This window comes from Macrosteles quadrilineatus, unplaced genomic scaffold (assembly GCF_028750875.1).
Source record: "Macrosteles quadrilineatus isolate MER2022 unplaced genomic scaffold, UCM_ALF_1.0 Scaffold_2__2_contigs__length_208266976, whole genome shotgun sequence".
Lineage (NCBI taxonomy): Eukaryota > Metazoa > Arthropoda > Insecta > Hemiptera > Cicadellidae > Macrosteles > Macrosteles quadrilineatus.
Genome location: NW_026542595.1, coordinates 137029400 through 137049513, shown reverse-complemented (window position 1 = coordinate 137049513; position 20114 = coordinate 137029400). Strand labels below are relative to the sequence as shown.

At 35.8% G+C, this 20114-nt stretch overlaps 1 protein-coding gene across 5 annotated transcripts in view; it reads left to right on the top strand.

The window, feature by feature from the left end:
* LOC128985959 (cyclin-dependent kinase 12-like) overlaps positions 1-16460 on the top strand; it is a 35586-nt gene extending 19126 nt beyond the window's left edge. For 3 of the 5 annotated variants that reach the window (XM_054405970.1, XM_054405967.1, XM_054405968.1), the window contains exons 12-22: positions 834-997; positions 1288-1484; positions 3109-3313; positions 3686-3954; positions 4562-4726; positions 5104-5145; positions 8751-8884; positions 9575-9759; positions 10923-11043; positions 14624-14794; positions 16091-16460. In XM_054405970.1, the coding sequence (XP_054261945.1) occupies positions 834-997; positions 1288-1484; positions 3109-3313; positions 3686-3954; positions 4562-4726; positions 5104-5145; positions 8751-8884; positions 9575-9759; positions 10923-11043; positions 14624-14794; positions 16091-16095 (1658 nt within the window). In that variant the 3' untranslated portion in view covers positions 16096-16460. The remainder of the gene's footprint in view (positions 1-833; positions 998-1287; positions 1485-3108; positions 3314-3685; positions 3955-4561; positions 4727-5103; positions 5146-8750; positions 8885-9574; positions 9760-10922; positions 11044-14623; positions 14795-16090) is intronic. The other 2 variants (XM_054405969.1, XM_054405972.1) reach the window with 2 other exon arrangements.
* The last annotated feature ends 3654 nt before the right edge of the window (positions 16461-20114 follow it).

The following is a 20114-nucleotide window of genomic DNA, read 5'->3' as shown; positions in this document are numbered from 1 at the left end:
TTGCAATTTCTTTCGAAACTATTTTGTAGAGCTTAAAAAAACAAATAATTTAGTATATTGAAGCGTTATAATGCGCCTAATGGTTACGGAGAAAATTCCTAAAAATTGTAAATTTAAAATTCCCATGTTATTCTTATGGAGAATAAGTAAACTGTTGTAGTTTGCTTGTTTATAAACATATTTTGCCCAAATTTGGAAAATGTTTTTATTTCTTACTAACTATTAACATTTTACATAAAAAACACTTTTACCCTCCCTGTTGCAGCAAACCTAAGTATGTTTTAAACTGATTCTATTTAAATAGGGAATAAATGTGATAATTTTAAGGAGACATTTTAGTGTAAATCCATTCAGGGAAATGGAAATTCGCTTAGTCTGCAGGTTTGCTGCGGCGGGGGTATTTTAATGAACAAGAGTTCAGCTAGCTTATGTGAGAAATTGTTTCGGGGACTGATGGATAAATTACCCTGTTGATGCAGCAACATATTGGCTAAGCTTTTCAACTGACTTAACTATATTTTTTACTCTCACTTTAAGGAGTATTTACCACATCTGTTTCATATAGGTAGCCATACTATTGTTAGCTGAATGCCCCTGATTAAAAAACAGCAATGATGAGTCAATGATTCTTAAGTTCACAAAAGTAAAAAAAAAAAAATTTAGGATATCCACACCCAATTTAACTTACTTAAATTAAAAAATATTATGCTTTTTTATGTGTTTTAAGTAAAAAAAAATCAATACTCTAAAATTAGGTCAAATATTTTCAAATTCTTAAACTGTAAGCAACATTGAATGTTTTCATAGCAAGTAAAGTGATTAATATTTTTTAGGTGAGTTGGTGGCATTGAAAAAGGTTCGACTGGAGAATGAAAAGGAAGGATTCCCCATCACAGCTGTTCGAGAGATTAAAATTCTACGTCAGCTAAATCATAAGAACATTGTCAACCTGAGAGAAATTGTCACTGACAAGTCTGATGCTCTGGACTTTAGAAAAGTAAGTTGAGCTTTTAATAATTTAATAAATCAATTTTAATGTACAGTTGAGTGTAAGGTAGATTGAAATCTTAAAAATTGTTAAGAATTTAATAATTAGCTATACCCACAGAGAAGTAAGATACAGAGGAAACATGCTTAATGAACAACCGTGCGCTTTTAGCTATGGAATGGTGGGACGGAAATATACTAGTAGCGAGCAAGGAAAAACCCAAACTGATATACTAGGAGCCCCGGCTACTTCTCTGTGCTATACCTATTAGTTTTGACTTAAAAGAGGCATTTTTTTAGGACAAGGGATCTTTCTATTTGGTGTTCGAGTACATGGACCATGACCTGATGGGGTTGTTGGAGTCAGGAATGGTCAACTTCAATGAGCAACACAACGCTTCCATCATGAAACAGCTGTTGGACGGGCTCAACTACTGCCACAAGAAAAACTTCCTCCATCGCGACATCAAGTGTAGCAACATTCTCATGAATAACAGGTAATGAACAAATCATCGTTATCGACATGATGATATTTTACGTCTTCTAGATTTCTTGAAACAAGTGTTTATAACAAGCACAATATACTAAAATAAAATAAATTATAAAATAAAGTACAAAGTGATAAACATCAGTTGTAACTATTGAGCAATAGAGCAAGTCAGTGTTGATAAGTGATGATTGTTACAAGTTGGTGCCGTTTGAGTGCACTGGTATCAACTCAATGTTTTACTCTTATATTTTAAACTAGTTGTACCCGCGGGCTTTGCCCCGTTTTACTTCATAAGTGAGCTCGTTCGCATGGTTCAATCACGTCCTGGTTGAAGTTCGTTCGCTACGCTCACTCACCTTTAGGTTGGAGCTCGTTCGCTGCGCTCACTTGCCTTCAGGTTAGCTCGTTCGCTACGCTAACTCGCCTCCAGGTTGAAGTTCGTTCGCTACGCTCACTCACCTTTTGATTGCAAATTAGCTGTTGTCATAAATTAAAAAAAAAATAATAGTGCTGCACCCTTTGTTGGTAATCCTTGTAACTTTAATGCTATTGCACATCATAGAACAGAACCAACTTGTTTAATTGAAACAGCTGTTAAGATTCATTAATTCAATTTAAATATGAGTACTCATAAGGTTAACATGGGAAACTCCAGAGCCACTGGGGCGGAGCCCGAGAGTCCGATCAGAATAAAAACAACTTAGTTTTCCTATTTAATGCCTAAAGAATCAGTGTACCAAATTTCAGCCTCCTAGGTAAATGGGAAGTGGGAGAATTAGTGATGAGTGAGTGAGTCAGTCAGTGAGGGCTTTGCCTTTTATATATATAGATTATGTATGTACTTTTTTATATTTTACATAATTTGGACAGCTGTATTCATAATAAATTGAAATTCCACTTAAACTTGTATAATAAAAACCAAATTTAGTTGTAAAAAATGTGAGTTTCCTCTATATTGCTTTTACAATCGAAATAAACTATACCGAACCATGGCCAGTACTTTTTATTAAGAACTTAATAAATCAAATACATGCAATTTTTTTCTTTTTAATTCTTCATAAAGTTTTTCTTCATAAGTTTTTCATCAAATAAGTAAAATGAGAAATACCTTAAAAGGAATTTAGAAAAATAAGTGTTTAAAACTTGTCTTGACAATATTAGGGGGTGTCTACAAATAAAAGTAATACAAAGTGGTTCCATTATGTACATTAGACACTTCCTGTCTAAACCTTACTTGTGTGAGAATATTTGTAAGCACTTGTTGGCATTAAGGTCCATTCAACAGGAGCATAAATTACGGGACATTGTTAACAATTTGTGCAAACTACATGTAGGGGAGATCCCTGTATGGAGTTTGTGTGAAACCCGTCGGACCATTCTACAAGAGGCCGTTCGGACGCGGGATGTACACGGTGAACCTCGGTTGTATAGCTGGGGTTGTCCAACTCTAGCTTTTCAATCTGTTAAAAAAGAAACTCAAGAATGGCATCCGACATTATTGAACAGACTCACCAGAGGGACATTCCATGTCATGTTTCATGACCATCCGAGTCTTACCAGGGAATCTCATACTCCTAAAGACCAGACCTATATTAAGTTGCTCTAGGTAAACAAAACAACTCTATTTTCAGAGGGGAAGTGAAGTTGGCAGACTTTGGGTTGGCTCGGCTCTACAACGCAGAGGACCGAGAGCGGCCGTACACCAACAAAGTGATCACCCTGTGGTACCGGCCACCAGAACTGCTGTTAGGTGAAGAGAGGTACGGGCCTGCCATCGATGTGTGGAGCTGTGGCTGTATCCTCGGTGAACTGTTCCTCAAAAAACCTCTGTTCCAGGTCAGCAGTAATTGTGTGATTATTGTGTTATTATAATGTTTTAAAAAGGAAATACTTAATCAAAATTGGAAACCTTGTATTGTTTGAGAATAGTCATCGTCCATTTGTGTCTTTGGTGAGATTTTTGAATTATAAGAATTATTTATTATCTCCTAATTTTAAATCACCCAATTCTCAGGCATTCTGATTGTTTAGTAAGTATGACAAAATATCTCACCTTCTTTCACTCTCAGCATTTCCACTCTTAAACAAAACAATATTTTAATATCCTATGAGAAAAAGAAGTCAGCTGTTCCTGATTCAATGCATAATTAAGAAAAAGTAAATACTTATGATGCTTGTAACAGTTAATGTGATCTTTCATTGTCATAGGCCAACGTGGAGATTATGCAATTGGAGATCATCTCCCGGCTTTGTGGGACACCTACACCAGCTGTGTGGCCCTCTGTGATAGAACTGCCACTGTGGCTCACACTCAAGCCAAAGAAGACACACCGTAGGCGGCTGCGCGAGGAGTTTGTCTTCATGCCGTCGTCCGCTCTCGACTTGCTGGACAAAATGTTGGAGCTAGACCCAAACAAGCGAATCACAGCTGAGCAAGCCCTCAAGTCCGCCTGGCTCAAGAACGTCAATCCTGAACGGTACTGGTTAATTGTTGGCTTTAATGAACTAGTGAACTGTATAGATACAATTTAGTGGCGGGCACCAGTTTGCGTACCCATGACATCACTGCCATGGATTTGTAGTCCTTAGTGCCAGCCACATGGTTGGATTAATTTATTCATTTATTCATTGTACGGTTGGACTCGGGGTTAGATTTGTTGAATCAGATTGTTTTTGCTGGTAGGTTTTGTGTCTTACCTAACATCTTGTTGTAAATGTCATCAAACCTGCTAGGGATAATGAAAACTAAAGGGACATCACACCTTTCTTTTATTCAGTTTTCAGAGTTGAAGAAAGTATATTTTCTTATTAACTTATTTCTCTCCAAGTTAGTGTACATACAACTGAACTATTTTGAGGTTGAATTCAATGATATAAATCTAATCAAAATTTTAGGACGAATTCAAAGTAAATTTTTATCAGTCTATTTTATATTTTTTTTCAGTCGATCCTCCTACTGTTGTGTTGAATACCCTCACTAAAATGTGCTACTTCTAGGATACACGGATTGGAAAGTATCGGTTTAGTTACTGCTTTTATCCCACCCTTTTTTATACGACTGATTTGTTTCTTTTATGTTGGTAGTATGGTGGCTCCTGAGTTGCCGACATGGCAGGACTGTCACGAGCTGTGGAGTAAGAAGCGCAGACGACAGATGCGCGAGGCCGAGCTTACAGGGAAACCTATGCCATCAAAGATGCAAACAAGAATGCATCCCTACGATGAGAATATGGAAAATGCTGGGGGCGGGTAAGTAAATTTGTACTGTAAAGTATAAATTGCGTAGCAAGTACTGTTGTTGAGTTATAGTAAAACCTTCGGATTGTGAAAGATCTTTAACCATTTTCAATTCATCACGGTTAATTTAATAGTTTTCATTTGTTTTGTTATGCTGTCAATAAGTTATAAGGAAATAAAACAACGTAGCTATTGTACTAAGTGTGACATCATTTGCAATTTTACTAGTTACTCCCTATTGATTCAATTTATTAGTGTTTGAGGATGCTATCTTTTTCTCTGTTTAGCGTATTACTTACTTTTTGTTAAAAATATTTATTTTTATTTTGCATGTTATTATTTTTAGATTTTTTGTTGTGTTTGTTTGTGCATTCCGATTCTGTTTTCAGATCGTCTTGTTCTCCCCTTCAAAGAAGGATCCTAGGAGACAGGTATTTTTGTTTGTGTTATTCTTCTGTTATATGATTTTAAAAGAGTTTTACACTTTTGGTGAATAGGATTGTTTTACTTTTACAATGTTAGTGCATGTTAAACTTTAGTAGTCTAATTTATTGATACCCTTTAACATCGTTTTGTGTATTAAAAATTAATTTGGCGTTAAGCGTTAACATTCATTGCTAATTGTTAGGGAAGTTTAAATGAACACGTAAAGCCATATAAAATTAAGGAATTCATTAATTCAATCTATCCCATTTTCTGTAAACTAAAAAGTTGCCATGCTTTACTCGTGTCTAATATGCAAATCATCATTAATTACACACAACTTTATGATTTATAAGAGTATGGCTGTGTTTAGAGTGTTTTTTCTCATGTTTACAAATTCCATTGTTGATAATAATTAATAATTGTATGTATTTCTGTTAGAGGTGTGCGGATATCCGAAAAATCGGGTCGGATTCGGTTCGAAATCCGAACCGTCGAGCCCAAATTCGATATCCGACACTATCCGTTATATATCCGACTTTTTCGGATAGACAATATATTTTGACGTTTTGGACAGAAAACCTCCATAACCACCATTAGTTTCCCAGGACAAAATTACAGCAATATGTTTCCAACGACCTAACAGCAAACGGCAAAGAAGCCGTATGATGCAATACTGATAACTATTTTAGTCGTTATCGGCTGTTTTGCTTTATTAGATTCGTCTGGAACGAACAGACATAAAGCAGAAAAGAACTACCATGGTCAAATTAAAGTCAACTCGTGCTTGTCTTGCTCCTGATACTAGGGGCGCTGCGTAATAGTTTTTTTACAGTACTGTTTCAAAGTAGAAAAATCTAGCCTACTACTGTGATGTTACGTAAACAATAGATTAAATGTTTCCCGAAAAAAAAGTCAGAATAGAAACAATAGAAAGGCAACACAATAGAAGGGTGGGAGGGGTTGGGCAATAACCTCGAAAGGAGCGCGGGTAGTGAGTCAAGTAGGACCGGAGGGGGAAGGGGTGGGTAAGACCTTGAAGCTATATATATAGACTTGCACTACTTCCCTAACTTTCCGGCGAGTGGTATTCCAATCACAGGACAAGATACGTTGTATTTGGGTATTCATTGCCCGGTTTGACTTTGGATTGTCTTACTGTGTAGAAACTTTGAATAATAAAAAATAAAGTTAGAACTAACCTCGATTATTTAGCATTTATTGTGTACATATTAAATGATTAAACTATAGGGACCATGGATATATACAAACTTTTGTCGTGATTTTAATTTCAACATCAAAATACAATATTGCACAATCGTGATATTTTAGGTCATTGACCTTTATTATGCATCCGGTATTGCTGTTTCAGAAGAGAAGCACGTTGATAAATTATAAATTGATATTCCCGTAGTTAAAAAGAATTATTTTATAAACCTATAAAACAAAATCATAAAATCTTACATAAAGATAACAAAAAATAACGGAAATTGTAAAAAGGGAATAAAGATAACAACGTCATTATTCTTTCTCTTTGTTCTTCTATTTCTTGGGTTTCCCTTATCACGCATTCAACGTCGTTATCAGCTTTTATGACATAGCGCACAGCAGGGGGTAAAACACTGAGTGCAGCCGAGCGGCACTAATGAGGGTCGGACCTTCTTGGGGGTGAACATTAGACGGCTTATCAGACCCTCCCCTCCCCTCCCCCATGTTCTGGAGAAAGCTTGTAAACAAACTATTGCACAAGCGCGTGACTTGACATTGGGCTGCTTCAATTATAATTTTGTCAAATGAACTGTGATGTTTCAAAATCAAAAACAATAATTTGGGACCATACTGCTTAACAATACATACAATCCATTTTTAACAAACTAAGATTATACGATTCAAATACAATTATAAAGATTATCTTGGTATTTTACTTGGGGTAATGAAGTTATGTCTAGGCTAGTGTAATTCTCTGTTCATCAAGGTTCTACTGAATTATGTTTGGCAGTGAATATGTGTAGAATGCAATTTATAAATTCAGGGATACACACCTTTTACACAGTTATAAAGTCTAATTGCCAAACATCAAATCGTGAGCTAGAGCCAATTTAGTGCATTAGTGATTCTACACTTGGCAAACCCACAAAATGCCACTTAAGCCCAATAATCCGTTCCAAAAACGTAAGGAACTACAATGTGAAAATAAACTTGAGATCGAACTCCTTGGCTTGTGAGAACCAGGAAACAAGATAAATCATAACCTCAAGTAAACAAGCCCAAACGTTTGACACCAGTCTTGCTGAGCTAAGGTGTTTGTGAAGATTTCGGCTGCTAGTGTACTTAATTCAAGCAACCAACTTTTGAAAATAAATGTTGTGAATTGTGATTTTCAAGAGAGAGAAAACTGTGGACTTGGCTAATTTGAAATACTATAGTTCAAAATCGTCATTTAAGTTTATTTACACAGCTTTACATTGTTTTGTAGGTTAAAAATACATATGCAGCTTATTATTAACCACGCCGAACTATCCGAATCCGAAAATATCCGAATCCGAACCTCCCAATATCCGATCCGATCTGAACCGAGCCTCAACTATCCGATCCGAATCCGATCCGAAATGAAATTTCACTATCCGCACACCTCTAATTTCTGTATTATTGATAGTGGTTTGCTTAAATGGTGTGTGTATTGCCTCTGCATACACACTAATGTGTTTTGTTGTTCACTGTGTATCTGACTGTCTCATTTATTGAGCACAATTGGTCACCTTCTTTTAAATACTGTTCTGGTAGGTCGAAAAGAAATTATATTCTAGGCCTACTGTTACACCCAAAATAAATACTTAAACCACCGCTTATTGGTAAAAACAAATATTTAAAAGCTTGGTTAGCAACAGATGGAACAGCATCATAAAGAGAGTTTTAAATGTTATGTTTTGAACACAATAGCAATTGTTAATTCTATTGGACATCCATGGCAGATTCTTGAAATAGTCGACACCTCTCTTCTAATATCTCCTAATAACTGATGTTGCAATTTTAAATAAGGCTCATTAAAACCTTAACTTTTCTTAGCCTTTTATTGGTTAACAAATCACAATAACTTAAATGGTTTAATTTCATAGAATGGGAATGGTTTAATTTCATAGAATGGGGTACTTAAAAGTTTGCATCACTTACACTTAATAATGTTTGTATACTGTAAACAACATTGAAACTGATATAAGTTCAATTTATTTAAAAGATTATAACACTAAACAAACAGTAAATGAACCCCCCTTGAATCATTAAAAGACCTAAAAGCATATGGATGATTTGTGTAAGGATAACAGGCTTACCTGAATGGGAAAGAGTCCTCTTATCCACAAGAAACACAAAATTTTAATTATACACTAAGATCAGAGTATTTCTCTGCGCTGACATAATTTTTAATCAAGGAAGGTTTGAGCTGGAGAGAGAAAGAATTCTTTGGTACGACTATAATGTAAAGTGATGTGTTTCTTCTTCTTGTGACAGAATGGACTTTCCCATTTCGGTAGGTCTCCTACCCTTACAAAAATCGTTTGTATCTATATTCATTTCCCTTATTTGGTTGTATTGTAACAATAAGATCTTTTTGTAGCTCATCTAAAGCCCTGAAGATGGAGGCAGGCTTCATGAGCAGAGAGATGTATCATCCCGCGGGACCTCAGGCTATGCTTGAATCACCATTGGAGACCAATACTCCGCCACAGCCTGCGTCCAGGGTCAACGCAGGTACTGCAATTGCAACATGTATAAGAAATCTGTTTTAGTCATTGTTTTGAAAGAGAACAATTTATACAGTGCACAGAGAAGTTTTGGAAAGTTTTAATTTTGTTGAATCTTGAAAATAATTTGTCGTAGTACCAGCAAAATAATATTGGTCAACTTTTTGTATGCACTTTTACTATCAAGGAAAGCCAAAGTTTAACTGAAGGTCCATATCAGTTGAATCAAAGCTTGCCCTCAAGATTAATTACTGCAATGGATCCGAAATGTCAACCAGTATATTGCCAGTTTAACTATGCAGTCATCTCTCTAAGGCCAATCTAGTCTACTATGACCGTGCATGTTGATTATGCAAGTTTTGTTTTAAATTTGTTAACATTATTCTGTGTATAAATACAATTAAAACTCATCTAATCCAATAATAGTAATGTATGGTACTTAAAAACCTTTTCTGAAAAAAAAATTTAAAAATTAGCACTTAAAACAAATGGGACTTTGCTTGCTTGTTTTGTTAAATGTAGTTAGTAAGTATCTCAGACAGATAAACAACATGTATAACAGTTACAAAACGAATACCTTGTATTTAAATCATCTTACTCATCCAAATTGATATAGGTTATTAGTTCAAGGGTTTGTTAATATTAGGTTATTGTTTGAGCCAAAGAGCCATTTACCAAAAATAATGCTTTGTTGCAGGGGTTAGGCCTATGTCCATATCCACCTCCTCAAACCACAGTGAGTCAAGGACTCCTCCCATAGCGGGTGAGGGTGGTGGAGGGGAAGGCCTACTGCAGAATCAGCTGTCCGGCATAGCTCACGCACTGTTGTCTCGGCAACCCATCAGAGTACAACAGCTGATGTCGCTGCATAGTGACAAGGAGGTATGTACCATGCAGTACAGGTTTCATGAGATATAGTCGTGCTTTATTTCTTACCACACTTGAACCTCTTGAACACAACCACAATCTTAAATGGTGTCAGTAAAGTTAGGGGTGTGCGATGCAGCATTCTTTTCCGATTCAATGCATCGATGTGATTGAAAAGAATTTCAAATTGATTCGATGCAGCATGGCATGTTTTTCTTTCAAATTTATTTACAACTTGCGTTACTGTAATGGATCATTTACCTTCAAAAAAGATTAGAGTAAAATACCCCTGCCGCAGCTAACCTGCAGGCTAAGCGAATTTCCATTTGCCTGATTGGATTTACACTAAAATGTCTCCTTAAAAATATCACATTTATTCCCTATTTAAATAGCATTAGTTTAACGAGAAGGCTACTTAGGTTTGCTGCAACAGAGAGGGTAAAAAGGTGTGTGTTTTTTTTTTTTTTTTTTTTTTTTTTAATGTTAATAGTTTAGTATGAAATTAATGCATTTCCCAAATTTGATCAAAATATGCTCATAAACAAGCAAACTACAACAGTTTACAATTTTCTCCATTAGAACAACATGGGAATTTTAAATTTACACTTCAAAATAAAAAAAGAAAATAAAGGAAAATGTGTATTTATTGAGACTAAATTGATGTACCAATATTTTTTATGCATGCTGAATCAAATCAAAATTTTGATGCATCGCACACCACTACAGTAAAGTGCCATTTAATTTCCATTTCTAGATCCAATAGAATGAAGAACACGGGTTTTTGTAATCCTTACTCAACCTACACATTACTAGAGTTATACTAATACATGATAAACTGATTTCTCTTCAGTATATTTTGTAAAGAAGTCCTCTATTAGGACAAAATGTCAGTATTCTATTAATCTAAAGTGATATTTTATCGTGTATCTTTTATTCACTCGACTCTTTAATTGTCTCAGTTAACAAGCTGAACGATTCCTAGACTGATTGGTTATAGTGCTTGTCAAAAAGTGGCGAGCTTGATTCAGAGAAAAGTCATTAGGCCTAACTCTGATTAGGCACTTAATCAATGGACAATTAAAAAATAGTCCTTCAGACACAGCTGTTCTTAATTAGTAATGGGAAGGCAACTCGCCCATAGGTACTGTAATGTTAGTGTAATGGTGGGGATGTCACAGGTGGATCCGATGACGTACCAGCTGACTGACAGTCTACGCTCTGAGCTGAGACAAGCGGCTGGGGCCAACTCGCACAAACCCCAGAAGTTGGATCCGAAACAGCATGTTTTCTATCCTCAAGGTTCGTTTAAACAGTCTTATTAACCAACTAATGCTAGTCACACCACTTTCATTTTCAATCCTCTGGTATTGCAATTATGCTGACAATTAAGTTAAGTACTATTTTTTCTATTTGTTGAATCAAATTTAATTTAATTTAAAGAGTTGTTTATAATTAACCCTTTGAGGATTATGCATTTTATGCCTTGGGACTAATTCGTTTTTGGTGTTTTCACACTCTTTATTTTAAAAAATGATTAAAATCATAAGACTTTTACTCAGCATAAAATTGTCTACAAGAAAGCCATATAGTTATTTCAGTTTAAAAAAAAAGATAGCCAATTTGTAGTAAATTTGATAAGGAACAAGACAAGTGTATTCACATTTATACATAAAAACTAACAATCCTAACATACAAATATACGATGAAAACCCATTCGCTGATTCACGGTGATTATTTGCATAAAATTGCATAAACATGTTAGAACTCATGCAATGTATTATATGTCATACATTTATTTGTTCAGAATAACAGTATCTACAAGAAAACATGCAAGCAAATTACTTACAAAGTTTTTGACAATGCGTTGTCTTCAAATCACCAAATTTTCTTTTAAAAAATTCATCTTATAAATGTTTAAATCAATAAAAAAGCTCCAATTCAACCTAAAAACTCGATGAGGTAGGCTAATCCATTTGTTAAAAAATAAGGGGAACTAAGTTATATTTTATACACTCTATACACGGATGTCCCATTCTTTGTCAGAGTCGGAATCGGAGTCTTGTGCAAGCTTCCTCTTGCTACTAAGTGTATGCGTTAAACATGCAATTGTTAATCAAATTGAAAAAAAATCTTCCAATATTTGGACGTCGGTCGGTTGCACGATAAATTATAGACTGATTTATCGCTAACGTCAACCCCTCCCATTGATTCAGGGCTGTGCGAATCCAGAAATTTTGGTTCGAATCCGAATCATAGCTGTAGAGATTTTATCGAATCCGAATATTTTAATTAATCCCGAGTCGAATCTGGGTCGAATCCGAATCTCAAATTTACAGCCATTATCGAACCTGGATCGAATCCGAATCTGAAATTTAAAGCTGTTATCGAATCCGAATATTTAAACCTGTTCAGAGTCGAATCCAAATCCGAGGAAAGTCAGCAGTACCAATTTTCACATTTTTAGACCATATTTTCTGGGGCTGAAATAACTTAGGGAATTGCTTAAAAAAATTCTTGAAATGGGCCAAATAAAAAAGTTATAAAATTTAGGCCTACCTATTTGAAGTTTTGAAACTAAAAAATTGGGCATAAGTAAGGCATACCACCTAGGCCTAAGTTACTCGCTAAAAGTGATGGACTACCAATTTGTGTAGTCTAAAACATAGGCCCAGCCTATTATACACCTCGGTGTTAATCCTCCACACAAGCCTATGTCTGCATTACTAATACAAGTAACAACTAACACTGTGAGGTTAAGTTTACTGATAGCCAAGATAGGGTTCAAATGCGACCTACACTAATGTGCCTAAAACCTAACACCAAGTTGGTCAGGTTCCTAACATGAACCAGTCAACAGCAAATCGGAGTGCACAAGTAGTTTTTTAGTGTCTAAAAAATTATATTGAAAATTATATTCAATCAGAATCTAGTAAATTTGAATATCGAATCCCAACTCGGATCTATTTCCAAGAAATTCGAATATCGAATCCGAACCCGGATCTCTTACCAGTAAATTTGAATATCGATTCCGAATCCGAATCCAGTTAAAAACAGTAGATTCGTTCTTGAATCCGAATCGAATCTCTAAAAAGATTCGGATTCGATTCGTTTTTCGAACTATTCGCACAGCCCTGCATTGATTTTTTATGTATAAGCGTGGTTTCCTAGTCACAAGTAGAACAGGTTTTCTACTCGTCTTTTGTTTAAATCCGACCAACAAAACATCTCCATTTCTGTTGTAAATACTTTCTCTTTCTCCCAGCTTTGCTCTCTTTACTTCATTACACAAATGTTTGCATTTCTTATTGATAGTTCCTGTAAGGAATGTATTTCTTCTGTGGAGCTCTTGGGGAATTTTAGTATAAAAATTGTCAGTAAAGAGATGATGTCTCTTATCTAACAGTCCGCTTTTCTCCATGACTTCCATAACCACACATTGTGTAAAGATTGGAGCGGTTCTTGGATCAGGTAGTTGGTGCTGCTATACAGTTCGATATGTATCACATAGTTAGTACGGCTATCACAGGACTGAAACTTCTTAATACCGTACTGCTTGTGCTTCTTTTTAGGCAGATACTGAATGTAAGCGAAGCGGTGTTTCATGCCGATAAGGCTTTCATCGATGCAAACATCCTTTTTGCAACAAAATATTGTTTGAAACATTTGTTTACATTGTCTAGCATCCACCTTATCTTAACCCAAGGGTCATAGTTGGGATCCCCTTTTGGAAGTGTTAGCACAGATGTCATGTGGATAAAAGTACTGATTGCTAAAAATGTATCTCTAGGCATGGTTTTGGAATAAAAACAAGTTTGTTGTGATGGTCTACTGTCTCAATAACTTTTTATGTTTTTTCTTGCAGTTAGGCCCATGTTCAGCAATACCCCAAACCACTTCTTCATTTCATTTACTGACACATTTTTCCATTTTCTTAGTTGGGAGTTAAGAGGTCAGATTGCCCTCACTAAGAACCCTTTCTGCATATGCATTAGTTTCTCTAGTTATTCTATGCCAGAAACCAGCAGTGAGAAAAAGAAATAAATAATAAATGAGGCTACTATTTCTTGGGGTGCATTTTTTAGTCCAGTTTCTCTTACCTTAAACTGGGGAATAACATCTTTAGGTGGTTCTGGTGGGCGAACTTGTGTCCAGTTGTCCAAGATAGGGTCTCGAGTTGGTGGCCTAGGCCTCGGTTCAGGTTCAGATTCCGGTTCGGGTTCACGTTCTAAATTATTATTTTCCCAATCAGAAGCCTCCAATTCACTATCATGTGGAGAGTAATCGTCTCCACTACCAGAAGAATAATCTCTGAGAGATTCGATGCTAACATCCAAGTTGCTACCTTCAAGCTAGGGATTAAGGTCGACATTTTCAACAAGTTGATTGTCGGGATCACTTTCACTATCACTGAACTCAAAACATCGACGAATGTCACTGATATTCATTTTTAAAGCATTATTTTACTACAAAACACAAAACTAAACCTCAAAACAACAGACAGCTGACGTAATGTTGTTGTTATTCCAAGCGATCATATTGGTCGACCCTTGGAGTAAAAGGTTTCGAAACAGACCTTGGCACAAAGCTTAGAGTCTGCCGATTAAAATTATACTATATTCAATGTAGTTTGACCGCAACTTTAAATCCCTTAATCCCTTAAAAAGAGGGCTTAAACTCCAGTTAGCCCTTTCATATTCTTTTACCAGTGGTGTCCACAACATGCTACACTCTGTAACTGAACATTATCTGTAATTTCATGCTAAAAAAATAGAAAACATAAAAACATCTAATAAACAAAAACTTGTTTGAAAGGATTAAAGAATTTGACCAAGTGAACACAAATAGATTAGAGTAGACCTTGGTTGCTACTGTGTGACAGTGAGCGGTGCCGCAGGTGAGAGCGGGTTTGACGCTCACGCAGTCTACGCTGGGGACAACGCGGTGAGTGCTGGCGCACGCTCTAGTCTTGCCACCGAGGGCGTGCGGAACACACTGGCTGCTCTGTTGAACAGATACAACCACCAGCAAGCCGCCCAGTCCCTACATACAGGTATTGTAGACATCTCATCTAAATGGACCGGCTGCTGTTGAATGAGCCCTTATCCCTGCACAACATATTTGCATCCAAGAATATTTTCTCCTTTATAAAATTACTGATAAAAGAGATGCTTCAAATAAGTGGTCCTTTCAGTTTGGCTTTGCTGAAAAATTAAATTTACATGAGAGAAATCGGTAATCTACATTAGCACACTATTACACACACACATTGCTGGTTACACAATTAATTGAATTCATTTTACCTTTTTTCTTTCTTTACTAGTTATACAACTTTTAACATGGGAGTAAAATCTCTAGTTCTATCCAAACTCAAAGATACTAAACATAAACTACATTGAAATATTTTTTCTGTCTAAGTAATCCCTAAGTCTTCTTCATTGTGAACAAATCAACACATATAGCATCATTGTCAAACTCAACGTGAAATTCATCACTGGTAGGTTTACATTTGAGGTTTACTTGTAGGGGTTGTGTGTTTTTTAAGACTTGACAAACTCCTATGAGTGATAAATTTTACATCCAGCTTGACAATGACGCCATAGTTGTCAAAAAAACTACTAGGATTACTTGGAAAGAAAAAGGTAATTTAACCTCTTGTATATAACAATAGTCGATTGTTAGCTTTGTTAAGATCTTATATAATCAGATTTTGTCACGAGCGCTCCTATCAGGCTACATCAATTGATGTAGTTGCACCACTCTCACTACATTAGTTCAGTTCAGGCGAACGTTATAGCCTAATCATTGCCAGGCTGTAGCTTAGAATGCAAGCTTTATTTTGGTGTGGGTTGGTACAAAATATTCCCGTAAAATCTCATCTGGCAATAATGCTTTTGTCCCCGTTTCGGGGTTTTCTCTATTCGAGCCATTCGCTTTGGACAACTAAAATTTTGGATAATTTTGGAGATTTCATATTGATGGGAAAATTAGATAGATTTTTTGAACTGATGATATTTTTATATTTATCTTGCTTACAAAAATACATATTTTTCTGATTTTGTCATTCTTGTTTTTTTTTTTTTTTTTGTGAATTTCCCTATAGGGAAGTAGTATTACCGTAGGTGGCACGGTAAGACCTAGGCCCGGGACCGATTTACTTTTTCATTTTGATGTACCCAGAGTCCTTTTCAGTCTTCCTTTCCTTCTTTTTCCTTTTTCTTTTTCCTTCTTCTTTTCAGTCAAGTCAACTAAAGCTTTGATGACCAGACTTAGGATAATCATCACTCTCTACTGTATTAAAATATCTGTTGGTAAATGTCTAGCATGTATATATTATTGTCTGTTTCAGGATGACAATGGTTCTAGTCTGATACTGTATCTCTTGAATGGTCAACCCTCAAGAGGGATGCTGGAAGATCGACAGTTCGTCCCTCCAAGCATTCCACTTCTTGAGCGACTGACATGTACAAATATGTTTTGTAAAAATTTTCAAGACACGAGTAGTTGTAGCTATAAGTAGCTGGACAGGAGTTTGTTTTGTTTTATAATGCCTGACTTATATCTGTGACTTATGACTGTTCATAATTTTATTGTTTTAATGTTTTGTAAATAGTACGGAATCGAAATAATTTTATTGTATTATATTTTGGAGGGTTTCCATTCTCTGGATCAAGTGGTGTGCATTACTACTTGTTAATAAAGAGAACATTACCAAAAGATACAGTTTTTGTAACATTTTTATGTTCCCACTTCCCTTTGCCAAAAATTCAAATCCATCTTCTTACATGACTGAATGTTTTTGCGATTTTGCTAGTTGACGCAGAAGAAAAATTTCTGGACTTATTACAGACAGAACCAATTTGGGGTTTAAAATATTCTCGTCGGACAAAACCCCTTGGAATTTAGCAGTGGTTTCAATTTCTGTGTCACCAAAATGATATTTTCTTTTTCGTTTTTCCTGATGGATAAAATAACAAGGTGTGTTTTTTGTTTGAGATCAATATGAGATTTTCATCAAACCACTGCAACAAGCAAATGTCTTGTATACATGCACTTATATTAGGCCGGTTACACACATATGCATCTCGCACGGTGCGACAAGCATTATTCTTGCTACTAGCATGCAGCTTGAAGACCAACCTGCGCTGCATGCAGCGTGCATCTTCAGTTGGCGCATGCGCAGAACACCATTCCAAGTCACATAGCTATTTCAAAACTCACATAAATGTGAGAGTCGCTCATAAGACAGGCAGAATCAGCTATCTTACCGTTTTTTGTCACAGTGGTATCCAAGGTCACGTATTTTATAAATGTGTTTCAACATGCGGTACAGGGTGAAAACCACAAAACAGGCCAACTTTAGTCCAAGCAGAATTTGATGAAAAATATATATTTTCTGAAAACAAATTGTGTTATTTTATTTTCTCCTACCTTTAAACCTCTTATTTGATCTAGTTTTAAGAATCAAAATAAATATTTATATAGTTTTAATAAACAAATTCAACTTAAAAATACAAAACGGTCACTGTCCAAAAGTGTAAGGTTATGTCTAACTCAACAGATAAACAACGAAAAACGTAGCAGAACAACTATTTCATGTACACAGAATAGAAGATGATCAGTTATTTCACCATCAATAGACAGGCATTTGGGGAAAGACATGAAACTGTGGACTTTTTTTTCCAATTTTTAGCTGTCCCGCTCCCAATGACGTCAAGGAACACCGAAACTGAACATCGGCCGTGGAAGGACGGTGAAAAGAATTCCCGCGCGAAACGGCAAGTGAACTGATGAGTAATGGTGTAGTATGTGTGACTGCTGAGTTTTGGTTTTAAAACTACATATTTCTTCCGACTATTTCAATTATTTCAGGTAAAATACTCATAGTACCTTAATTAAGAAACAACACGGTCACGTTAAATACTAAAATACTATTATAAATATTCTGATGAAGTAAATAGGAACCAAATGGGTGGTTAGTAGGCTTGTCCATAACCTCAAATATGGCTAAATGCTGCAACGCATTTCTATGATAGAATTGAAAAAGATCCAAACTTACAACACGGTCACGCACAAAACGGTCGCGTGACCGGATGGGTAAATCGTGACCGATTTGTTTGATTTTTGAACGTTGTTATTTAGCGATTTATAAATGTATTTATTTTGTTTTTATATTAAATTCTTTAAATATAACCTGGACAAATATATTTATATTTATTTTCAATGATAAATAATCAAAATTACGGTCAATTAGGATTTTATTAATTTTTTACATTTCAACCTATATTATCCAACTTTCTAACCTCCCATTCCCATTACATTTTACTGGTGAACGAGGTCAACCTCCTGTGTTACATAACGCACTTAACCCCCCACCCATTGATTTCAAAAATAAAGTTTGTTCTACAAAAAGTAAGCATTATCACCTATGTCATGTTCTATGTCCTATGTCATGTCGCGGCCCCTAGTCAAACTCCCTTTTTTGGACCATATAATAATTCAATGGCTTGACGTAGTGTATTTTTTTTTTTTTAGAATTCGTGATGCGAAATGGCGCGTGCTTCCAAACTTTCGGCCAAAGAAAAGTATGAGAGACAAAAAGAGCTAGCGAGGGAAAGGCAAAGAAGAAGAAGAGCAAAGTTAAATGAGGAGCAGCTGGAAGCTAAAAGGAAATACGATAGAGACCGCCATGAAAAACTCAAGAGAGAAGGAAAGATTAAGACTGTTGACAAAATGAACCCCAGAGAACACCGAAAGTGGAAAAAATATTGGAGGGAGAGGAACAGAATCAGAAGTATGAAGAAGAAAGGAATTGAAGAGGCTTTGACAAATACACCACCGCAAAGTCCAGTAGGTTTAGGCATACAAGTTTCTTCCCAAAAAAGACGAGGAAGGAAAATGGTTCGAAGAGATAAAGCAAAAGCTTATCGAACCATCAAAAAACAAGAAAATAAAATAAAGTTGTTACAAAGGAGTTTAGAAAAATATAGGAAACGATACGCTAGAGAAAAAGCTAAAAAAACATCAAATGGATCTCCGTCCCCACGGAAGCAAGTGGATCAACTTGTGGGGAATGAAAAGGTGTCAGAAAATGTGAGAAAACAACTGTTTCTTGGTTATGTGCTGCAGAAGCAGATAAGAAAAAGAAAAGAAGAATTGGGAAGTTCGATGAAAAAAAAACAGCTTGTTTCAAAAGTGCTAGGAAACCGAATACTCAAGAAATACAGGGTACAAAAATATTTTAATACTCTCGTACCTCACAAGATCAACAAAATTCTGTCTGACAGTGAAAATAATTTAGAATATACACGAAGAGTAAAGAAAGGGGTTTTGTCAGAGTTGAAAAAACAATTGATATCATTTTTCGAAAACGATTGCGTTAGTAAGATGTGTCCCGGGAAGAAAGATGTAGTAAAGAAAAATGGCATTCAAATGCAGAGAAGAATTCTTCTTGAACCACTCCATGTCCTACATAAGCAGTTCAAACAAGAATTTGATTGTAATATATCCTTCACTTCATTTCGTCGCGCAAGGCCCTTTTGGGTTACATTGCCAAAAAAATCCGATCGAGAAACTTGCGCGTGTATAAAGCATGCTAACATGGACCTGATGGTCACAGCATTGAAACAAGCTAAAGTTATCAAAGAAAATACGCCAAGAGAGATCGTTCAAACCACTGTTTGTTATACTGATAGGGAAGCATGTTTAATGAGTCAATGCCAACAATGTGCTAGTAAACGAGTTGCCTTCACTTACGAAACTGATTTCAAGCTCAAGTATTATCAGTGGAAAAAAATCAAGGAGAAAAAAGTTATAAAAAATAAAGCTAAGTTTGTTCAAAAAACCATAAAAGAAAAAAGGATTGAAAATGCATCGCAAGTTGAGTTGAGTCTGATGAAAATGCTACCATCATTCAAAAAGCATGTATTTTATACCAAACACCAGGCAAAGCAGATTGACTCAAAAATAAACAATCTTGACAAAGACGAATTGGCATTCCGAATTGACTTTTCAGAAAATTATGTTTGCAAGTATCAGAGTGAAGTCCAATCTGTCCATTTCGGAGCCTCCAAAAAACAGTTGTGTTTACACACTGGCGTGGCCTATTTTAAAGAAAGAAATAAAGTTAAAAATGAATGCTTTGCCACTGTTTCTGACAACGTTGACCACCAGGCACACGCTGTCTGGGGTCACATGGAACCAATTTTACAGAAGTATTCATCTCGATTTCCGAAGACAACAAGAATACATTTTTTTTCTGACGGGCCATCATCTCAGTACCGTAACAGGTTTAACCTTAAATTATTCCAACAAATTGTTCCAAAGCACTTTCGTTATGTCAAGACTATGACCTGGAACTTTACCGAGGCCGG